Source organism: Accipiter gentilis, chromosome 33, assembly GCF_929443795.1.
Source record: "Accipiter gentilis chromosome 33, bAccGen1.1, whole genome shotgun sequence".
Lineage (NCBI taxonomy): Eukaryota > Metazoa > Chordata > Aves > Accipitriformes > Accipitridae > Astur > Astur gentilis.
Genome location: NC_064912.1, coordinates 9,465,500 through 9,482,484, shown reverse-complemented (window position 1 = coordinate 9,482,484; position 16,985 = coordinate 9,465,500). Strand labels below are relative to the sequence as shown.

The 16,985-nt window shown below is 41.6% G+C and overlaps 1 protein-coding gene across 2 annotated transcripts; it reads right to left on the bottom strand.

Annotated features, from left to right (window-relative positions):
• Positions 1–5,125: 5,125 nt before the first annotated feature.
• On the bottom strand, positions 5,126–13,286 carry MPV17L (MPV17 mitochondrial inner membrane protein like). 2 transcript variants are annotated; one of them, XR_007504544.1, is made up of 5 exons: positions 12,935–13,274; positions 10,810–10,880; positions 9,558–9,587; positions 8,336–9,395; positions 5,126–7,789 (listed from the first exon to the last, which is right to left on the bottom strand). XR_007504544.1 is itself a non-coding variant. In XM_049791485.1 (4 exons), exons 1-4 carry the CDS (start codon positions 13,248–13,250, stop codon positions 9,216–9,218), a joined length of 597 nt encoding a protein of 198 aa, XP_049647442.1. In that variant the 5' UTR covers positions 13,251–13,286; the 3' UTR covers positions 5,126–9,215. The 2 variants fall into 2 exon arrangements, 1 of the variants encoding a protein (XP_049647442.1); XM_049791485.1 differs by having other exon boundaries at positions 5,126–9,395; positions 12,935–13,286.
• Between the last annotated feature and the right edge of the window lie 3,699 nt (positions 13,287–16,985).

Below are 16,985 nucleotides of genomic sequence, written 5' to 3'. Positions count from 1 at the left end.
AGACCAGAGTGAATCTCAATTGCTTTTCAAAGAGTCATAAATATGATCTAATTAAAAAGAGGGGACTGGCATAGCTAAAAATTACAGGAAGATCCTTGATACAGAAAATACTTTCTTGCTGTGAGCTTCCACTTTCGTTTTCATGCTAGCATGAAACAGTTGTCAGAAGCCTGGGCTGTGCCATTCTGCACTTGAAAGAGGATCTGCTGTAGCACAACCTGTGCAGAATGAGGGCCTGGATTCATAAGCCAATGCATGTCCTTATTATATTGTTCTCTCTTTTATCAATCCTAGCTCATATTTAGCTAGTGCCTTTTTTATACTTATTTATTTAGAATTACAGCCTTTCCATATATTAACCATTCCGTTAAAAATATTTTTTAGGCTAAAGTAACTTCATAAATAATTCAAAATAGTTGCAGTAAAGTAACTAGGATATTGGTCCTTTTCCACAGCTACCCTACATCTCTGTCAGGATAGAAAAGTGCATCTATAGCTTAAATGCAGTGTGTATTGCAGGCAAGCAAGGCATTCTAATGAGCTTGTTAAAAGGCGAATGAGATGCCTTGAATTTAACATCATAAGTCTGAGGTATGACAGTGATCCAAATATTTTGAGTGTTCATAAGTATTTCTACCTGAACACCTATTAAATGTCATCTTATTCTGATTTTTAATTTTTTTAATAATGTTTCCATGTGAAATATTGTATGAATGTAGCGCTGGTTTCTATGTGTCATTGTTTCATCAAACATGCACCAAGAAAAAAATTGACTATATATTCAACTTACTATTTCTCCAAAGCTGAATTTCTAGTAGAACTATGGAAGCAAAAGATGAGCATTTAATGGCAAATTTTAGTGATCGGTGTGCCACTAATTATGTGTTAGATATGACACGCTTCACAGGCTCTGGGTTGGACTAAAGCACTTTGTGTTCTAGAAACTTTTTCTAGGGAAATTTTCTATTTTTTTAAATCTCTGCATATTGCTGCTTATGATGTGACTTGTGTGCAATAAATGTTAACTGGCAGCACTGGAGCTACAGCATCCGACTGCCTATCTCTTATCCAAATTTGGAGATCCACCCTGTGAAGTTGAGTCTGATGTAGCAAATATTTAGATAACTCTAAGGAGAAGTACTTAATTGCTTTTCTATCTCAAATCAAGACAGACGCTTGCAGGATTGAGCTCCCAAAACACAGTCTAGGCTGGACATACCTTGTTAAATATTTGGGCAGTTTAAAACACAGTTTGGGTGAAACTGAACTGATAAATCAATGACCTCCCCTGAGCTATGCCAAGTTTTTAAGTGTCTGTGTTTGACAATCACGCCTGTACCTGTACTGAGCCTATTTGCAAATGTTCCTGGGAGGTGAGTAGTAGAGACTACTAAAGCTGGCACACTATTTTCCACTTATTTAGATTTATCTCAGCTATTTTTAGTATAGAAGGTCAGAAAACAGCACAAATTCAGGAGATGCAATAGCAGAAGAGACAGGTCATATATGTCTCATAGAAAGAATGGAAACAATCTGCACAGACCGATGGCTGTAGTTACAACCATAATACAGATCTCAGAAGCATACTTCTCTAAACAATTTTCCTTCTCATTTTATTTTTGTCTTAGTAGACTCCTTCTACATTTACGCTATTTTTAAAGTACAAATTTTACAGAAAAAGCTGTTATAGCATCTGTCAGATATGTTACTAATACGACGGGTAGTGAAGCTGTCTGTGTAAGAGTCTTATTTTTGGCATTTGGAGCCAACTCCAGTGCTATGACGGGACTGACTGTTGTGCAGGTGAGTCATCATTGTGCAGGTGGCTTTTGTATCAGTGGCGGGTGGCCATAGCTACATGATGTTTGAGTTCAGTAAACTTAGATGTTAAGACAAATTGGTATGGGCCATTTTAGGGGACTTGCAAACGCAGCAGACGATATTTCAGTGTGTATGTGGGCACGTCCATTTTAAAGTAATAAACGTACTGTGTAAAATTTGCAAACACAGCAGCATGCATCCCGAAGCACAGCTCTCTTAAGGCCTGAGCCTTTCCTCATTTCACTTAGTCCAAAATGTAAAGATGACTTTCTGTAAGCCTCCATTTTACCTTCACAAGTTTGGATCTTACACAGAGAGCTCAAAACTGCTTACAAGCTGTGACGCACACAAAAAGACTGTCAGCGTCTGTCTTCCTGATCCACGTTCCTATGCAGTGTACGTGCTCCACTACCCTTGCACCCTAACAAGCACGTCTGTCACTTCCGTGGAGCGTTTCACTGCCCCCTTCACTGGAACTGGAAGCTATAATGTCACAGCCCTGAATTCTGAAAGGGTTTCTTTATGACTTTAATTTCTCTCCAAACTTGGCCTTCAGTGATACAGAACCTATTATTCTATTGTTTTTTCAACTTCTGCCCCAAAACAGTAAGCAAAACACTGTATAGGTACTTGCCATATCATATCAGGTGTAATTACTATCAACACATAATAATTCATTACTGTATGATGACCGTTCTGAGCTAGCCATTGAACTACTGCAAAATCCTTCAGTCTCACTGGTGTATCATGGTAAATCAGCTGCAGCTAACACTCTTGTTACATTTTGGATGTAAAAGTATGTGATGCATAAAATGGAAGCAGCTGAACACCCCTAGGAGATAAATAAAGGTGCTTTTTACTTCACAGAGAGATATAACCAATGGTAAGATAAGAATACCACAGGGAGCAGGCTTTGAGAGGTAGATTTCTCCAGGCCAGCATAGAACAAGAGAAAGGAAAAGACTAGCAGTGGAAAAAGAACTCATCAAAAATCTTGTATTTTCTTAATATTTGTGCAATGAGACGAAGGCTGCTTTCCTGACAAATCAAAGAAGTAATAATGTGAGGGTTTATTCTTATGTACACACACACTAAGTGCACATCTTACTTATAGTGAGATACTTACTTATATACTGATTCCAGGCAAGAATGTAGTAACTTAATTTACCCTGCTGCCAAATTATACCCTGTAAAAAGACACACAATTCAGAATGAAGCTGACACTTCCTTCACAGATAAAGGATCTTGTGGTGTAGAACTTTGTGTGCATGGTTTGTGAGTCCGTATGGGCCAGACACGGTATTTATCACAGCTATCTGAGTGCTTATGCATTTTACTTCTGTTGTAATTGGATAAAGTACAGTAACAGAACTGGGAACAGCATATTCCCACTCTCCCTATATCTCTGGTGACTGAACTACCTACTAGGCTATATATTCACGCTCCCTCTTGGTCCGTCTTTGATTTAATCAGTCTTGACAGTGTAAAATGGGGAAGGGTGACTGCATCAAGATCCCATATTTAAGGTCTTCTAGCAGAGGGGAGTATTTGCACAGGTGTCCCACGTTAACATCACTCACAAAAACCATGAGTGCGCACACAGACTCTGACCTGCTGTCCTTTTTCCTGTTGTTTTACAGCCCCACTTCACAGCTGGCTTTCCCTGAACATAGTAAACAAAAAGGCCCATCCTCCATTTTCTGAAGTTCTCTCAAGTACCCGCTGCTACAGCAGAGCTGTCCTTGACAATGCCATTTCCGAACATACTCCACACTTCATTAGTCTTTTCTGGTGCTGAGACCTCTCTCAGAACAAATAACTGTAATTGTTACTAGCATTGCATGGAGGGGAATGATGCATTTTACTATACTCTTTGCAATGAAGTCTGTTTTTCTATCTGGATACATGGCGCAAGCATTTTGGGCACTGCCACATTAAATTACTAAACTACAAAAAAAGGAAAGGCAGCGTTTGTTAGGGTGGATGATGTTGAAGAGTATATGCAACACTCATACAGATAGGTAATCTGCATTCTTCCTTCTTGTTTAAAATGGATTACAGTAACTTTGATCATTGTGGACTGGCAACTGAATGTGAATTCTCAGTGTAACTTTGAAATTCAAGGAGCACATACAGTCTTTGGCTGCTTAAGCAAAGGAGTATTAAACAGAAGTAGAAAAAAAATATTACCTATGTGAGCCATATATGTACCGGTCATTGGGATTAATCTTTATAGCGTTACTACCTACATTTCAAATTAGAGGTTGCACAGCAAAAAAAGGTTCACAAAAGAGCCTGAAGAATGATTTAGCAAGGGGCTAACAGAGCTAAACCTATTTAGTTTACCCAAGGATTAAACAAAAATTTTAACAGTTTACCACTACATGCATACAGAAGGCTTTGACTGCTGTACCAAATCTTTAAATCTTGTCAGAAAGGGAGTAACAATATCTTATTAGAATGTTAAGGCTAGATTGATTTAGCAAGGTGATAAAATTTTGTAAAAATACATAAATTCTTAGAGATGCAGAAGATCCTCCATTATTTGAAGTCTTTGGATACCTTTCTAGAAGATGGGATAAGACTCAACATCAAGGGGTTTGATTCAGGAAACACTCTTTGCTTTGCATTATGCAAGGATTCAGACTGAATGATCTTTTTTGTCCCTGTTGGCCATGAAGTCTATGAAACAGAATTTTGCAACTTGAAACCCTTCCACAAAGCTTCCTCCTCATTCTAAATATACAAGTTACAGCAGGGAATAGAGGTGGTGTCTCTCTTCCAGTTGTGGAATACATTACTCCCTTCAGCCTCAAATCTTCTGAACCATTTCCTTCCCAAGAGTATCGCACACAAACTACACAAGTGCAGTCCTTCAATAAGGACCCCGTTGCCAACCTCTGTTCTCTTTAAAAGTTTTTTATATCTTTTTCCTGCCTGAATTCCTCGGTTCCTTCTGCAAATGTATTAATTATTTAAACAGATAATTATATCAAAGTTTTACCTCTTTGTAATAAAAGAGAAATTAAGTCCACTGGCTTCATCATAAGGCTTTGAAAATGGGAGTTCTGTTCTGAATTTGTTCAGAAGTGGCAGATGACTTACTGTATGTAACTAAGCTTTACAGGGAATGAACAATCCCTGCTTATCTTTTACTCTGCTGCTGTGGTAAGGTCTATGACATCAAATTGAGCTTTTCGCTGCATGTGGTTCATGAAGATAGCCTAAGAACTTAGCGTAAGACCTGGCTTTGTTTATACACACACTGTTTAAAGACAGACAGAGCCAAAGAACATCATTTAATGTTTATTAAGCCTTTGCAAAAACACAGACATTTTTCAGTCAACCTGAAATTAATTATTTTAGTAAAATTCAAGTATTTCTTGCACATCTCACTGGATTGGCACTAGCAGTAGAGGCAGCAGCACGAGCAGAAAGCATTGGCACTTACAGCAGAGAATCAGAAGGCTGAGGCTGCATAGATTTCAAAGGTTGTCCTATACAGAGAACTTAACGTATCAGATAGGGTAACAAACTACAGGCAGTTTCACCTTCACTGCAGTATGAAACTGGTTATTTTATGCTGTGTTACTGGATGGTTGTTTCTGGTGTGAAAAAGACAGAGACCTTCTGGTGAATTTTCCAAGCCTAGAAGGATGTATTTTGCATACTAGTAAGCACAGGAGGTTCATTTGCATAAAACATTTGCAGTAGAAAAATACATTTTGAAATTCTCATTTTACCAAATTCAGACTCTGTATCTCCACAGCCATCCAGAATAATAAGCTGGAACTGCACCTGATACAAATGTCTTCTCATCCCATTTACTCTTACAGAGAACCCATGACATGAAAATGTCACCTGAATGCATTCCTAGTTATTGACAGCGTGTTCCCTCCTTCCTGAGCACCTACATGATGTGTAATTCTGTTCATCTTTCTGGTTATGGAAATCTGCATGTTCAGCTGGCAATACAAGATCAATGCAATTCCTTGAAATAGTCATAAAGCCCTTACAAATGTTTTTGAAAGGGTGGAGAGACATTAGGACAAGTCTTGCCTATCTTTTTATCTTTTGTTTTTTAAAGAAATTACTGAATTACTAGAAGAAGCAAACAAAAGTTCATATGTGTCAAACAGGGTTGGACTAGATGACCTGGGCTGGACATCCAGAGGTCCTTTCCAACCTCAACCATTCTGTTATTCTGTGAAATTAATCTTCTAAGCCAAAAAATTGTCAAGAAGTAATAAAGTCTGTAACAACAAAGGTGTTAGGTCCTCAGACTAAATTGACAGAGGCAGAAAATCTTTAGATGGTGCATTAATTTATGCACACTGAGAATCTGTCCCAACACAGCTCCATTGTTTTGTATTATGTGGGTCTGAAATGTTCAACGACCAATCAGTGCTCATAATTAGACAAAAAAAACCAAAACAAAACATGATTTTTTTATGTGGAAAGGGACTTGGGCTACTTAACTGTCAAGAACATTAACATGAGAAACAGAGGAAGTGAAAGGATTATGCAGAATCTAAAGTTTACTGAAATATAACAGCTACAGGCTTCCATTACATGAAAGAATTATACTTCCAGTAATAGAAATATGGAGAGAAACCCTGAAGCCCACAGTCAGAGAAACTTGAGGACAAAGCAGGATATAGCTCAAATTCCCAAGTAAAAAGCTAGCAGCACAAAAGCATACAGCAATAAAGCACAGCTTGTGTAGGCTTTTAAGCCATTTATAATAAAAGATGGATCTTCCATTCATTAAATACTCCTAGTGAAGAAAAGCGTCAGCATTATACAGATCATGAGAATAGTTTTAAATTCTTCATTCACCTAGGGATTAAGTTTTACCAACTATACCCATGCAGAAATATTTTTTGCACAGAGTTGCAGCAGAACATCACATACTACTTACAGCAAACCAACACACTTTCACTCTCCTTGTAATGTCATTATTTTCCAGTTCCCTTCTCCAAGAGAATTCTATTAATCATTAAACACTTAAGGCACAAGCAGAAATAAAAATAAATAGCATCTGTAAAAAAAATTCAAATACTTACTTAGCACACCTTATCTGAAACTTTTAAGGCTTACTGAACAGAACAGACTTTAAAATGCTATTCTGATCCTAAAAATATCAACAGAAAAAACACTACTGAAATTGCTTCTTTATCCTGAGGACATTATACAGAGAATAACAATTTAACAGCTATTGCTGTCTGAAACATCTATTCAGTCATCTTTCATTTTTTAAATAGACAGATAAAATGCAGTTAGTTCCTCTGTGGATTTCTACTCCTACTGAGATGTCCAGCATCAGGACTGCCCAATTCACACTGTGGGATTCACGCAGCAACACCCACTAAATTGCTCCCATAGGGACATGTAAGATAGACACCAAGCAGGGGAATTCAACTCACCAAATATGAGCATCTACAATGAAGCTATCTACATAGCAGCCAGTCATCTGACACTCTCTGTTATAGATAGAAAGAAATACACAAAGTGCACAATTCACCATACCCTAAAAGAGATGTCTAAAACTGCCTGTTTTCCTCCACTAACTGTAAACGGAGCTTAAACTGATTTAGACAAGTTGCAGATGTCCATACCGCAGATGTCAAAAGTAAATTAACATTAATTCCACCTTAAGATCATAGGGAGGTGTCGTCTCCTAGGTCTGTCTGTGCAGCTGAAGATGGAATTGCAGTGACTTGTCTATTCTTAAAGGGAAGGTACCTCCTCCACCTGTCTGCCAGCAAAACAGACTGTAGAAGCACCCCCCCACCATCTACCCTCCTCCCATCTGCTGTAGTCCTGTAGTCAAAGCCACACAGGTACCTTGCATCACTCTTGACCACTGGGTTATGCTAAACAAGTTGATTTTACCTGTGTGCAGTGCTTGCATGATTCCTTTCCCTGTCTGAGATAAGCAGCACTGGGCTCCCACAGTGGCAAATAACTGTAAACAATATATGAAGTAGTACAACTGCTGGCCAAAGGAATGTATGCTTATAGCCTAAACAGGCTTTGGTTTACTATTTAGACAAGACTGAGGAATTTAGACATTCCTCAAAGTGGTTTATTATTATTGTAACAGAGAGGGTTGAGTCTTCTCTTTACAATCATCATCAAGATGGGTTACATCAGATATTGTTTCAAGCTTGCAATTTAGTAACTTCAAGGCATAAAATGCCATTCTAAGAAACCAAGGGCTTCTTCACTGGTCTGATTTCAACTTACTGCAATCACAGAAATTTGCACAGTTCCTGTTCTGAGATACATATGCACCTTTAAAAAATACCAATGAGCACACCTGCATTCAGACCTGATCCTCAGTTGACAAAACAGGTCTATAATTAATTTTCACCTTCTCCTAGCCTCCTATGTGTAGTTATCCAGTGTCTTTTATGAATAGGAATGTTTAAAAGCCATTTGAAGAAGACATGGAAGTTCCTTATATATAGCTGGATTGTTTTGAGATGGATTCTGGCATTATTTACATTACCTTCCTTCCCATGCTCTTTTTCTTCAAAATCATATCTTCAACATAATGAAACAGTAGAAAAGAGTCCAGGTGTCAAGACTCCCATGTACTCTTCAATACTTTGACCCTTGAGGGGCAAAGGAAGAAGTCGTTGACAGATATAACAAAAGCTCACTGCAGTGTTTAGTTAGGTTCCATTGTGCAGGAGCTGCTTATGACTGATGCTTTGCCCAGGTGTCAATACACAGCATCCAAAGAACTCTGACCAAAGTTACTTATCTTTATTCTCCAAGTTAAGACAAAAGATCTACAAATATATTTCAGGTTTGTATGTTCTATGAAATAATTCAATTGTTATATAGATTTTAATGTAGAATAAAGCAAGTTTCCCCCATAGAAAAGTGGTCCCTACAAAACACAGTACTTTTGTTTTCTCTGGATAAAACAGATTCAATGCCACTTTTTAGATAAGAAATCCATTAAATTTTGTTCTGCAAAAGCAATCTTGCACTGATAACAATTGTCAAGTCCAACAACTGATGATTTAACGTTCTATTCCCCTTTTTCTAGCAATTACAAGTTGCTTGAAAATTAAATTACAGCTAATATTTCTCCCCAGTGAGGCGGTCTGACATGATGAGCAAATGCTTACATTGCCCTGTAAGTCAGTTGTTCCCTGAAGAGATGGGCTGGCAGCATGAAAATAATTAAATGCCAATATACAATTGGCCTCTTTTATGAAAAATAAACAGGCACAAAGACAAACTGTTCCACTGCTTATACTAACCAACAAATGTTGAGATAACTGTTTATTTTAAACACAGCAATGAGGCTGCAGTGTGGTTTACTGACTTTCATAAACTCAGTTTAACAATTTAGAATGTGTTCAGAACTAAAGTTCTTATTTCTCTGATGATTCTTCATCTGCATTGACCTTCTCTCTTTGAAGCCATATAAATGCTGACTTTGCTGTGCCATCTCCACTCTGTTGGGAAAAGCAAATGAAGGTAGCCCAGACAAAGCCACAGAGCCCAGTGTAAGCTGTTCGCAGGTAAACAGGGACCAAAATGAAGTTTGAAAGCTGTGTTGGAAGGAGAGAGAGCTCAGTTAGTGCTCATTGTTAGGTCTTACACCTGCACACCCAACAACTCCACTGACTTTTCGCTGGGTCAGATCTACTATAAATGCATCAGTTCAGGTTTTATGAGAAAGAAAGGCTCACGGAGTTACCCTAAAAACTCACCTGCACAAAAGGCCAGTACATCAGTCCCGTCTGAAATGAAAATGAATCCTTTGTTATTCTTACAGACTTCAACCACAAAGACTCATTTTTTCTTACCCCATTTAGCAAAGACTGAAACATATTTGAGTAAAGTTAATTAAAGCTGTTCAATTGTAAACTAAGTTGCTTAACTTACAGGTTGCAATATTAAACTTCTAATCATCTTCATAAGCCTCTATGCTAGGAGTTTCTCAAACACATTATTCTAACTAATTTTATATACAAAACTCTAAGAACAGTTAAGTCTTCATAGTCACCTGACACCAGATACATAAGCACATTTACCAGATGGATGAACAAATGTTTAAATATGTGAACATTTGTTTCAGTCATGAATGAAAAATACCACTGAACACTATTTATTTCACACTTGCAATGCTCCTTCTAGTTACTCATACATGTAAGGCTTTTTTGCAAAAATCAATGGATAATTTACTCATAGAACATAAGGTCAATAGAAACCTTATGTTTGATAGGATATAGTGGGCACTGTTTTTAGAATCATCCTCCATAGGAATAAAAATAATCCTTTTCTATCCTACCTATAGTTCCACAGTGTGAAGAGAAATTCACACGCGTCACAGTTTCTCCTCCGATTTTTTTTTTCTGCTAATCTATCATTCTTCCACCTGAGAAAGCTTTAAAATTCTTAATTTGCCCAGCTCTGAGGTAGCACGGATAATTTTTTCCTGTGTATGAAAAAATGCAAACCAAAGCCAGCTATTTATACCAAAGTCTTCTTAAAACAAGGAACTGTGTTTCTGAAAGTGAGAAGACTGTCACTGAAAAGTACAGGCAGAAAATGATTCCTAAAAAAGATATCTTTATAACTAATGATTTTAACAGGTGTTCATGTAAGTGTCGTCAACTGCATTACTAACTAAACACTGGTGCGTGGGTACTTCTTCAGACAAAAGGTAGCACAGTCTTAATCAGTGTTGTATTGTAGGGCTGTCATTCAAACAGAGCTGGGTGCAAGTGTTATGCATACAAACATTGTACATTTTTTAAATGGCATCATTTCACCCATCTGGCAGCAATGCCTGCTCCAGACTACTCTGACTTCACAGGACCGCTGGTACTTAAAGCTTCCTACACATAATCAAATAATGGAGTGAGAGAAAGGCTGTTGGAGGAAGGAATATTTCAAATATTTTATCCAATAATACTGTTTTTTTGCTTAGCTGGGAGATAAGTAAATTGCTTGCCTCACCTTATACGTGTTCCAAAATTTCTTTTTACAGTCTGAAAAGATGTCTTCTTTCCTCTGAAGGATGCTCATACCTAGTGGCAAAATATTTACAACAATCAGAAAAAATGCAAAAATGAAACGTTCATTTCTTCCAATTATATCCCAAACTCTTCTCAAAATATATAACAATGGCTTTGAAAGAAAAGCTGGTATCATTGCAAAGAAAAAATAGCATTCGGGCTACCTAACAGTGCAACATCATATCTCCTCATCTATTGACCTGGCTCTCAGCATTGACATCACAGATCAACTGGAATATACTGTATAGGTGGTATATCATATCTGTTCCACTGCCACATAACTCATGAGTGGTATGGCAGTGGAACAGATATGATGGAAGGTACCTTTTACACCCATGAGATAGAGAGAATAAGGCATTCTGCACATTGTTGAATTGCCAGAAGTGGCTCTGATCCTGGAAGGACTTGAGGTGCCTATAGATCACAAGTCAGTGGAAAAGGGCACCTAATTTTTTTTTTTTATTTCGGCCATAATGAATGTGTGATTTTTTTACCTTCGCAAATAACTACATCAAATCCAAATTCTAGAACTGACAAGGAAAACAGTTTCAAAACCTACCTGTTTAACACTCCACATGCAGTGTTCCAAAATTTAAATACATTCTAGTTGATCCAAACTCCTCTTGATTCTAGGAAAACACAACCTCACAACAGGCTCCCACCATTACACCCAAGATCAAGAGAAAAGCAGTATGACTTGAAATTACATATTAGACACATGCAAACTGAAATAAATTAACTGAATGAATTCTCATCACATGAAATATCATTTAAAGGGTTCAAAATAATAAAGCTTTTAGATGGTATTTCATGTGATGAGAATCCTCAGGTGTCAAGACTACATCCTTCTAAGAGATAGATGTAGCAGCTCTTCAAAGATCACCCACCTTAACTAGAAGGCGTGACCTACATTAAGCAAAGGTATTAGACCACATGCTTTTAGCAAATCAAAAATCAAAAGCTACGCATTCACACAAAAGCAGAGGCCCAAAGTTGCTTAGCACAACTCTCTAGATACTTGTATGCCACAAAGTTATCAGTATCTCTTCTCAATGGATAAATTATTTTGCTATGACATCATACTGCTACCCAGTTCAGGGATTTTGACCATTCCTTTTGTGGTCCTTCAAATCCTTCTGGTCCTTGGGCAATTCTCTGCTTACATTCTGACACTGGCAGATAGGATTTTGAGAGTAAGTATCTGGTGTTTCACTTCCTCCCTCACTTCATTTCTCTTCAATCACAAGCTGAATGATGTACCTGTCGGGGTCATAAAATGCATATCTCCTAATGCCAGGCAAAAAGAGTACCCGTCTTGCTCTTCTTCCACGTGAAGTTTAAATTAAGTGCGAGACTTGTTTTACACTAGTCTTACCTATTATTTTTCTTATTCTCTCACGTTTATTTTTGAAACAGATACCAGTCTCCTCTCACGTCTCCTCTGATTTGTTAGCTTTTGAGATTATACGTTAGTAGTATGCCGTGTTTCTACACACTCTCCCAGCAGAAGACGGTACAGTTTACTTATAGTATTTCCTGACATTCACAGTGAATGTGTTGTGGTTTGGAAACGAGACGGCTGACGTCGAGAACTCAGCAGAGCGATTCAAGCAGACGCGGATCGTACGATCGTTGTAAGGCGCTCTGAATCCCTCGCAACTAATGAAAAGCTACCGGCCCAACCAAGCCCAAGGTCGGACTCGGCCGCGGCGCGGCACCCCCTCCCCCGAAGCTCTGAAGCCCCCCCAGGCGGCCCAGCGCCCGCGGCGGTGCGCCGGGCTGCCCTGCGCACCTGCTGGGGGACAGCAGCCCCCGGTCGCAGCTCCCCGGCCGCTCCCCAGCTCCGAGCGCGGCTCTGCGAGCGGCGGCGTTGGCGTTTGCCGAGGCCTTGTGCCCGCAGCGCCCCGGCGGGCGCCCGCAGCGAGCCCGCTGCCTGAGGACCGCGCAGCCCCGCACCGGCTTTTCTGGGGCTGCGGGAGCCCTCGCCAAGACCTCACCCAGCGTGCGCGGGCCGGGGCTCTCCGGCCGCCCCCAGATGGCGGCGCCCGGGCGGCCGCGGCACTCACCCGTGTAGAAGGCGAGGACGGCGACGGGGGCGCCGAGGAGCTGGTCGCAGAGCACCTTGCCGAGGACGGCAGGCGGGCGGCGGCCGGGCAGCGCCCGCTCCAGCGCCCGCAGCCAGACGTAGCTGAAGTTGCCGTGGAAGGCGAGGGCCACCAGCGCTACGCGCCGCGTCTGCGCCCAGTCGGGCGGCTGCCCCCGCCGCCGCCGCCGCCACAGCTGCTGGGCCGCGTCGCCCGCCGCGAAGAGCCCGCCGTACAGCAGCACGTTGCAGAGCCAGGGGAAGCGGCGCACCCCGCCGCGCAGCAGCGCCCCGGCCATCGCCCGCCGCTTCTTCCGCCCGCCTCCTCCTCGCGGGCCCGCCCCGGCCCCGCCGCCGCCGCCGCCGCCCTCGCCATGTCTGCGGTTCCCGCTCCCCCTCGGGGCCACCCCCCGCCCTGGGGGCCGCCTCCCCCGGCCCTGCCCCGCCCCTGCCAGGGAGGACCGGCACCTCGCGGGGTGCCCCGGCCGCGGCCGCCCCCGTCTCCGGTGGGCCCGCAGGTGATAGCTGGGCACCCGGGCTTCGGTTCGTGGGCTTATCTTTCATGTGGCTGCGCGTTCACTCAGAAGTAGGTCACTGCGTCCCCTGGGCTTTGGTCTTAAGTTGCACCATGGAGGCATGTGCAGTATTGCTGCAACAATTAAGAGGCAAATGAAAACTAGGCACTGTTCGCTTATTATCTTTTTAATTTTCTCCTTGTTGCTTGCTTACATGGAGTAGGTTTGGGCTTTTTCTTTCCAATTTGCTGTTGGTTTGCAGTCTGGTTTCTGCTACCCCACTGAGCGGGGGCAACGCGCACCTGCTGAGCCGCAGCAGCCCATGCCGTTCCTCCACTTTGCCCTCTGCTAATTGAGACAACTTGAGGAGAAAGCCAGAAGTGATGCATGTTTATTCAAGGCACACGTGAACACAGCCTTGGACACACAGAACCATTGCCACAAAGCAGATCTGAAGTCCACGTAGTCAGCTTGCAGCCAGGGAGGCTCGTGTCCTGCGCGGCAGCCCTTAACCCACAGAAGACAACGATCGCCTCGGGGAGCGCCCGCAGTTTCCCCTTGGCCCTGGCAATGGGCTCAGGCTTGACTTGGGGAACCATCTCCAGGCAGGAGGTGGTAGTTCACTCCCTGTCCTAACGGTAACTGGGATTAATGCGCTTGAGACGATCATGAAATCCTCCAGGAATGACTATAAATAGGCATGGATGGCTCGTAGGTTGAAATACATTTTAATAACAAGGCAGAGCGAGCTGCCCAGTGCTTGGGAGACACGCTGTGCGGGGCCCATGAGCTGTCCTTCACCAGCGTGTCATCTGAATGCACAAACACGGCCGTGCGAAAACCACACCATCAGTGATAACCTGCAAGTTGTGCTATTAAATAATAGAAATGGCTCTAAAAGGAAGAGGGATTGTCGCGGTAGAGACGGACACGACAAGTAATAGATCACACAAAATGGCTACTTTATTGTTCTAACACACCTTTTTATCCCCTTCTTCAGAGTATGTGTTAGTATATGATTGGCTTAGTTAGTAACTAACAATTCATGATTGGTGAGTTTGTCAGGACGGTTCTTCTTATCACTATCTTGTTTTCGTACTGGTCTTCTCGGATCTTTCCAGACTTCTCAAGGATATACTACAAGCTGCGCTGTTCTCGAACTGTCAGGAATTCCGTAGACTTGTTGCATCCCCCGACAATTCCCCCTTTTTGTATTTGTGCTAAAAATATCCTGGCTGCCCTCTGCAGGGCCCTTTGCAGAAGGCTGAAAAGACAGGGCAACATTAGAAGCATAGTTATCACAATCAAGATCACTACCCCCACAGTCTTGAGCAGAGATATCAACCATCCAGATAATCCCCAACCCTCAAATATCTTTGTCCTTGTGCTAAAAGCAAGAAATCAATTCCAGCTCTATTTTATAGCGTAGCATGTCTGACACTATCAATGTCTAGCAGTAAATCTGATAATACTACACCAGTCTGTATTCAGGGACCCCAGAATTTGTGATTCCTGGGGTGGCAATGAGGGTTAATGCCCGATCCGTGAAAACCAGGCATTCCCATCCATTGAGTCCATGACCTGCTGCACAGGGGTCTCCATCAATAAGTTCTTAAACTTTGTCGATGTCAGTGTAACCCCCTATTAAACCTGTGAAAAAGGGATAGCTTGGTGGTGTTGTACTAAGGTATAAGAAATCTTGTCCAGTCACGTCAGCCAGGGTCATCCAGATGTTTTCTTTGGTTTGCGGTGGTATCCATGCCTACGTCCATCCAAGGACTGTGAGGTAGATGAACCATCTGTACATTCTCGTGCTGTCTTGCTCCGCAAATTCAGCCCAGCAATCGGTAGGTGCCAGCTTTATGTGGGCGTCCCCACGGAGGCAACGATGGCCTTGCCGTACACCAGTCCAATGCTCTTCGGAAAATCCCGGTATTTATACATTTGTAGAGGAACGGATTTCAGCACACGTGGCCAGCGGGTGCCAAAAATCCGCCTCATTTGCAACCTATGACGCATGCGCTCGCTGGCCAGGCGCGCTGCATGAGTCATAGTCATCCTCTCTATTGGTTCATGGACTTTGTGATGCGGTTGCAATGCACAGAGAATCTTGACCTGTTATATTGGTCAAGGTGACCTACACTTAGTTTTTGGTTGAGGTGGTATTAATATTGCCGCACCCTCTGGGATGTTCCAGATGATGATGGTCATTCAAATCAAGCGGGAGTCCATTGTGGGCCTGTATCTGTAGAAACACAAGCATAACCTCGCCCCCAGGTTAACAGCTCACATGGTCCACTCCACTGACCAGTAACTAAATCTTTAATGTGTACTTTGATGCCTCTTTGTAAATTCTGTGTTGAAAAAAGAGAAGTGTTGAAAAAAGGAGGTAGAGAAGAATTATCCCCATAATAGAGAAAGCTAAGAACATAAACCACGTTATCTAAACATGCCTGTGGTGGTTCCCCAATCATTCCCCCTTTTTGTTTTTGAAGCTGCTGCTTCAGTGTGCCATGTGCACGCAGCTCTACTATTTGTGGAGAACCATTTTGATACACTACTTTGCTGTTCCAGTTGTTGTTTTCATACCATACTACTGGTGCTTTACCTGTTTTTCCAGAACCATCTGTGAAGACAGTAGGGCCTTTCACAGGTTCCGGCTGGCTTAAGTTTTTCTGACCAAATGGTATTTCTTGAGCAAATTTCAGGAGCAGGTGCGATGGTAGATGATACGAGATCTGTCCTTGAAAACCCGCCATAGCCACTTGCAGCTTGTAATTGTTTGCCAGACACCATTCAAAGTACCAATTTTGAACAGGTAAAACAATAGTAGCTGGATCACGTCATGTTAGTTCTACACATCGTTTTCTGGCTTTTATGATTACATCAACAATAAGTTCAAACAAGCCAGGAGCAGTTTTTCGTGGCCAGAAATGACAAAAACATCCATTCTAAAATATGTAATGGGTCATCCCACTCAGAATTCCACTGCACCAAAGCACCAAATGGCACAGTTTTGTCAATTAGTACAAAGAATTGTACCAATTGAGACAGATCAATTTGAGAAACAAATTTCTGGTGTATACATTGTTCCACCCTGTGAATTACATTTAACACTTCCTTATTCAATATTCTGGGTTCTGTTGGATCATTGGAATTTTTTAATAAGTTTAATAGAGGTTGTAACTGCGAATTGGTCAGTCCAAGATAGGGCCTGATCCAGTTCAAGGATCCCATTAATTTCTGTACATCACTGAGTGTCTTAACTGCAGGGCTAAGTTTCACAGGTTGGGGCACAACCTGCTTATTTGTAATTGTCATTCCCAAATATTTCCAGGGTGCTATTTTTTGCTCTTTTTCAGGGGCAATAACTAACTCATATTGTTGTAGCAAATTCGTGGCCAAATTGTTCATGCCATTCAACTGCTCCTTGTTGTCTGACGCTAACAGAATGTCATCCATATAGTGATAACTATAACTAGTAGGGAATTTTTCCCGTACAGGTGACAGAGCTTGTGC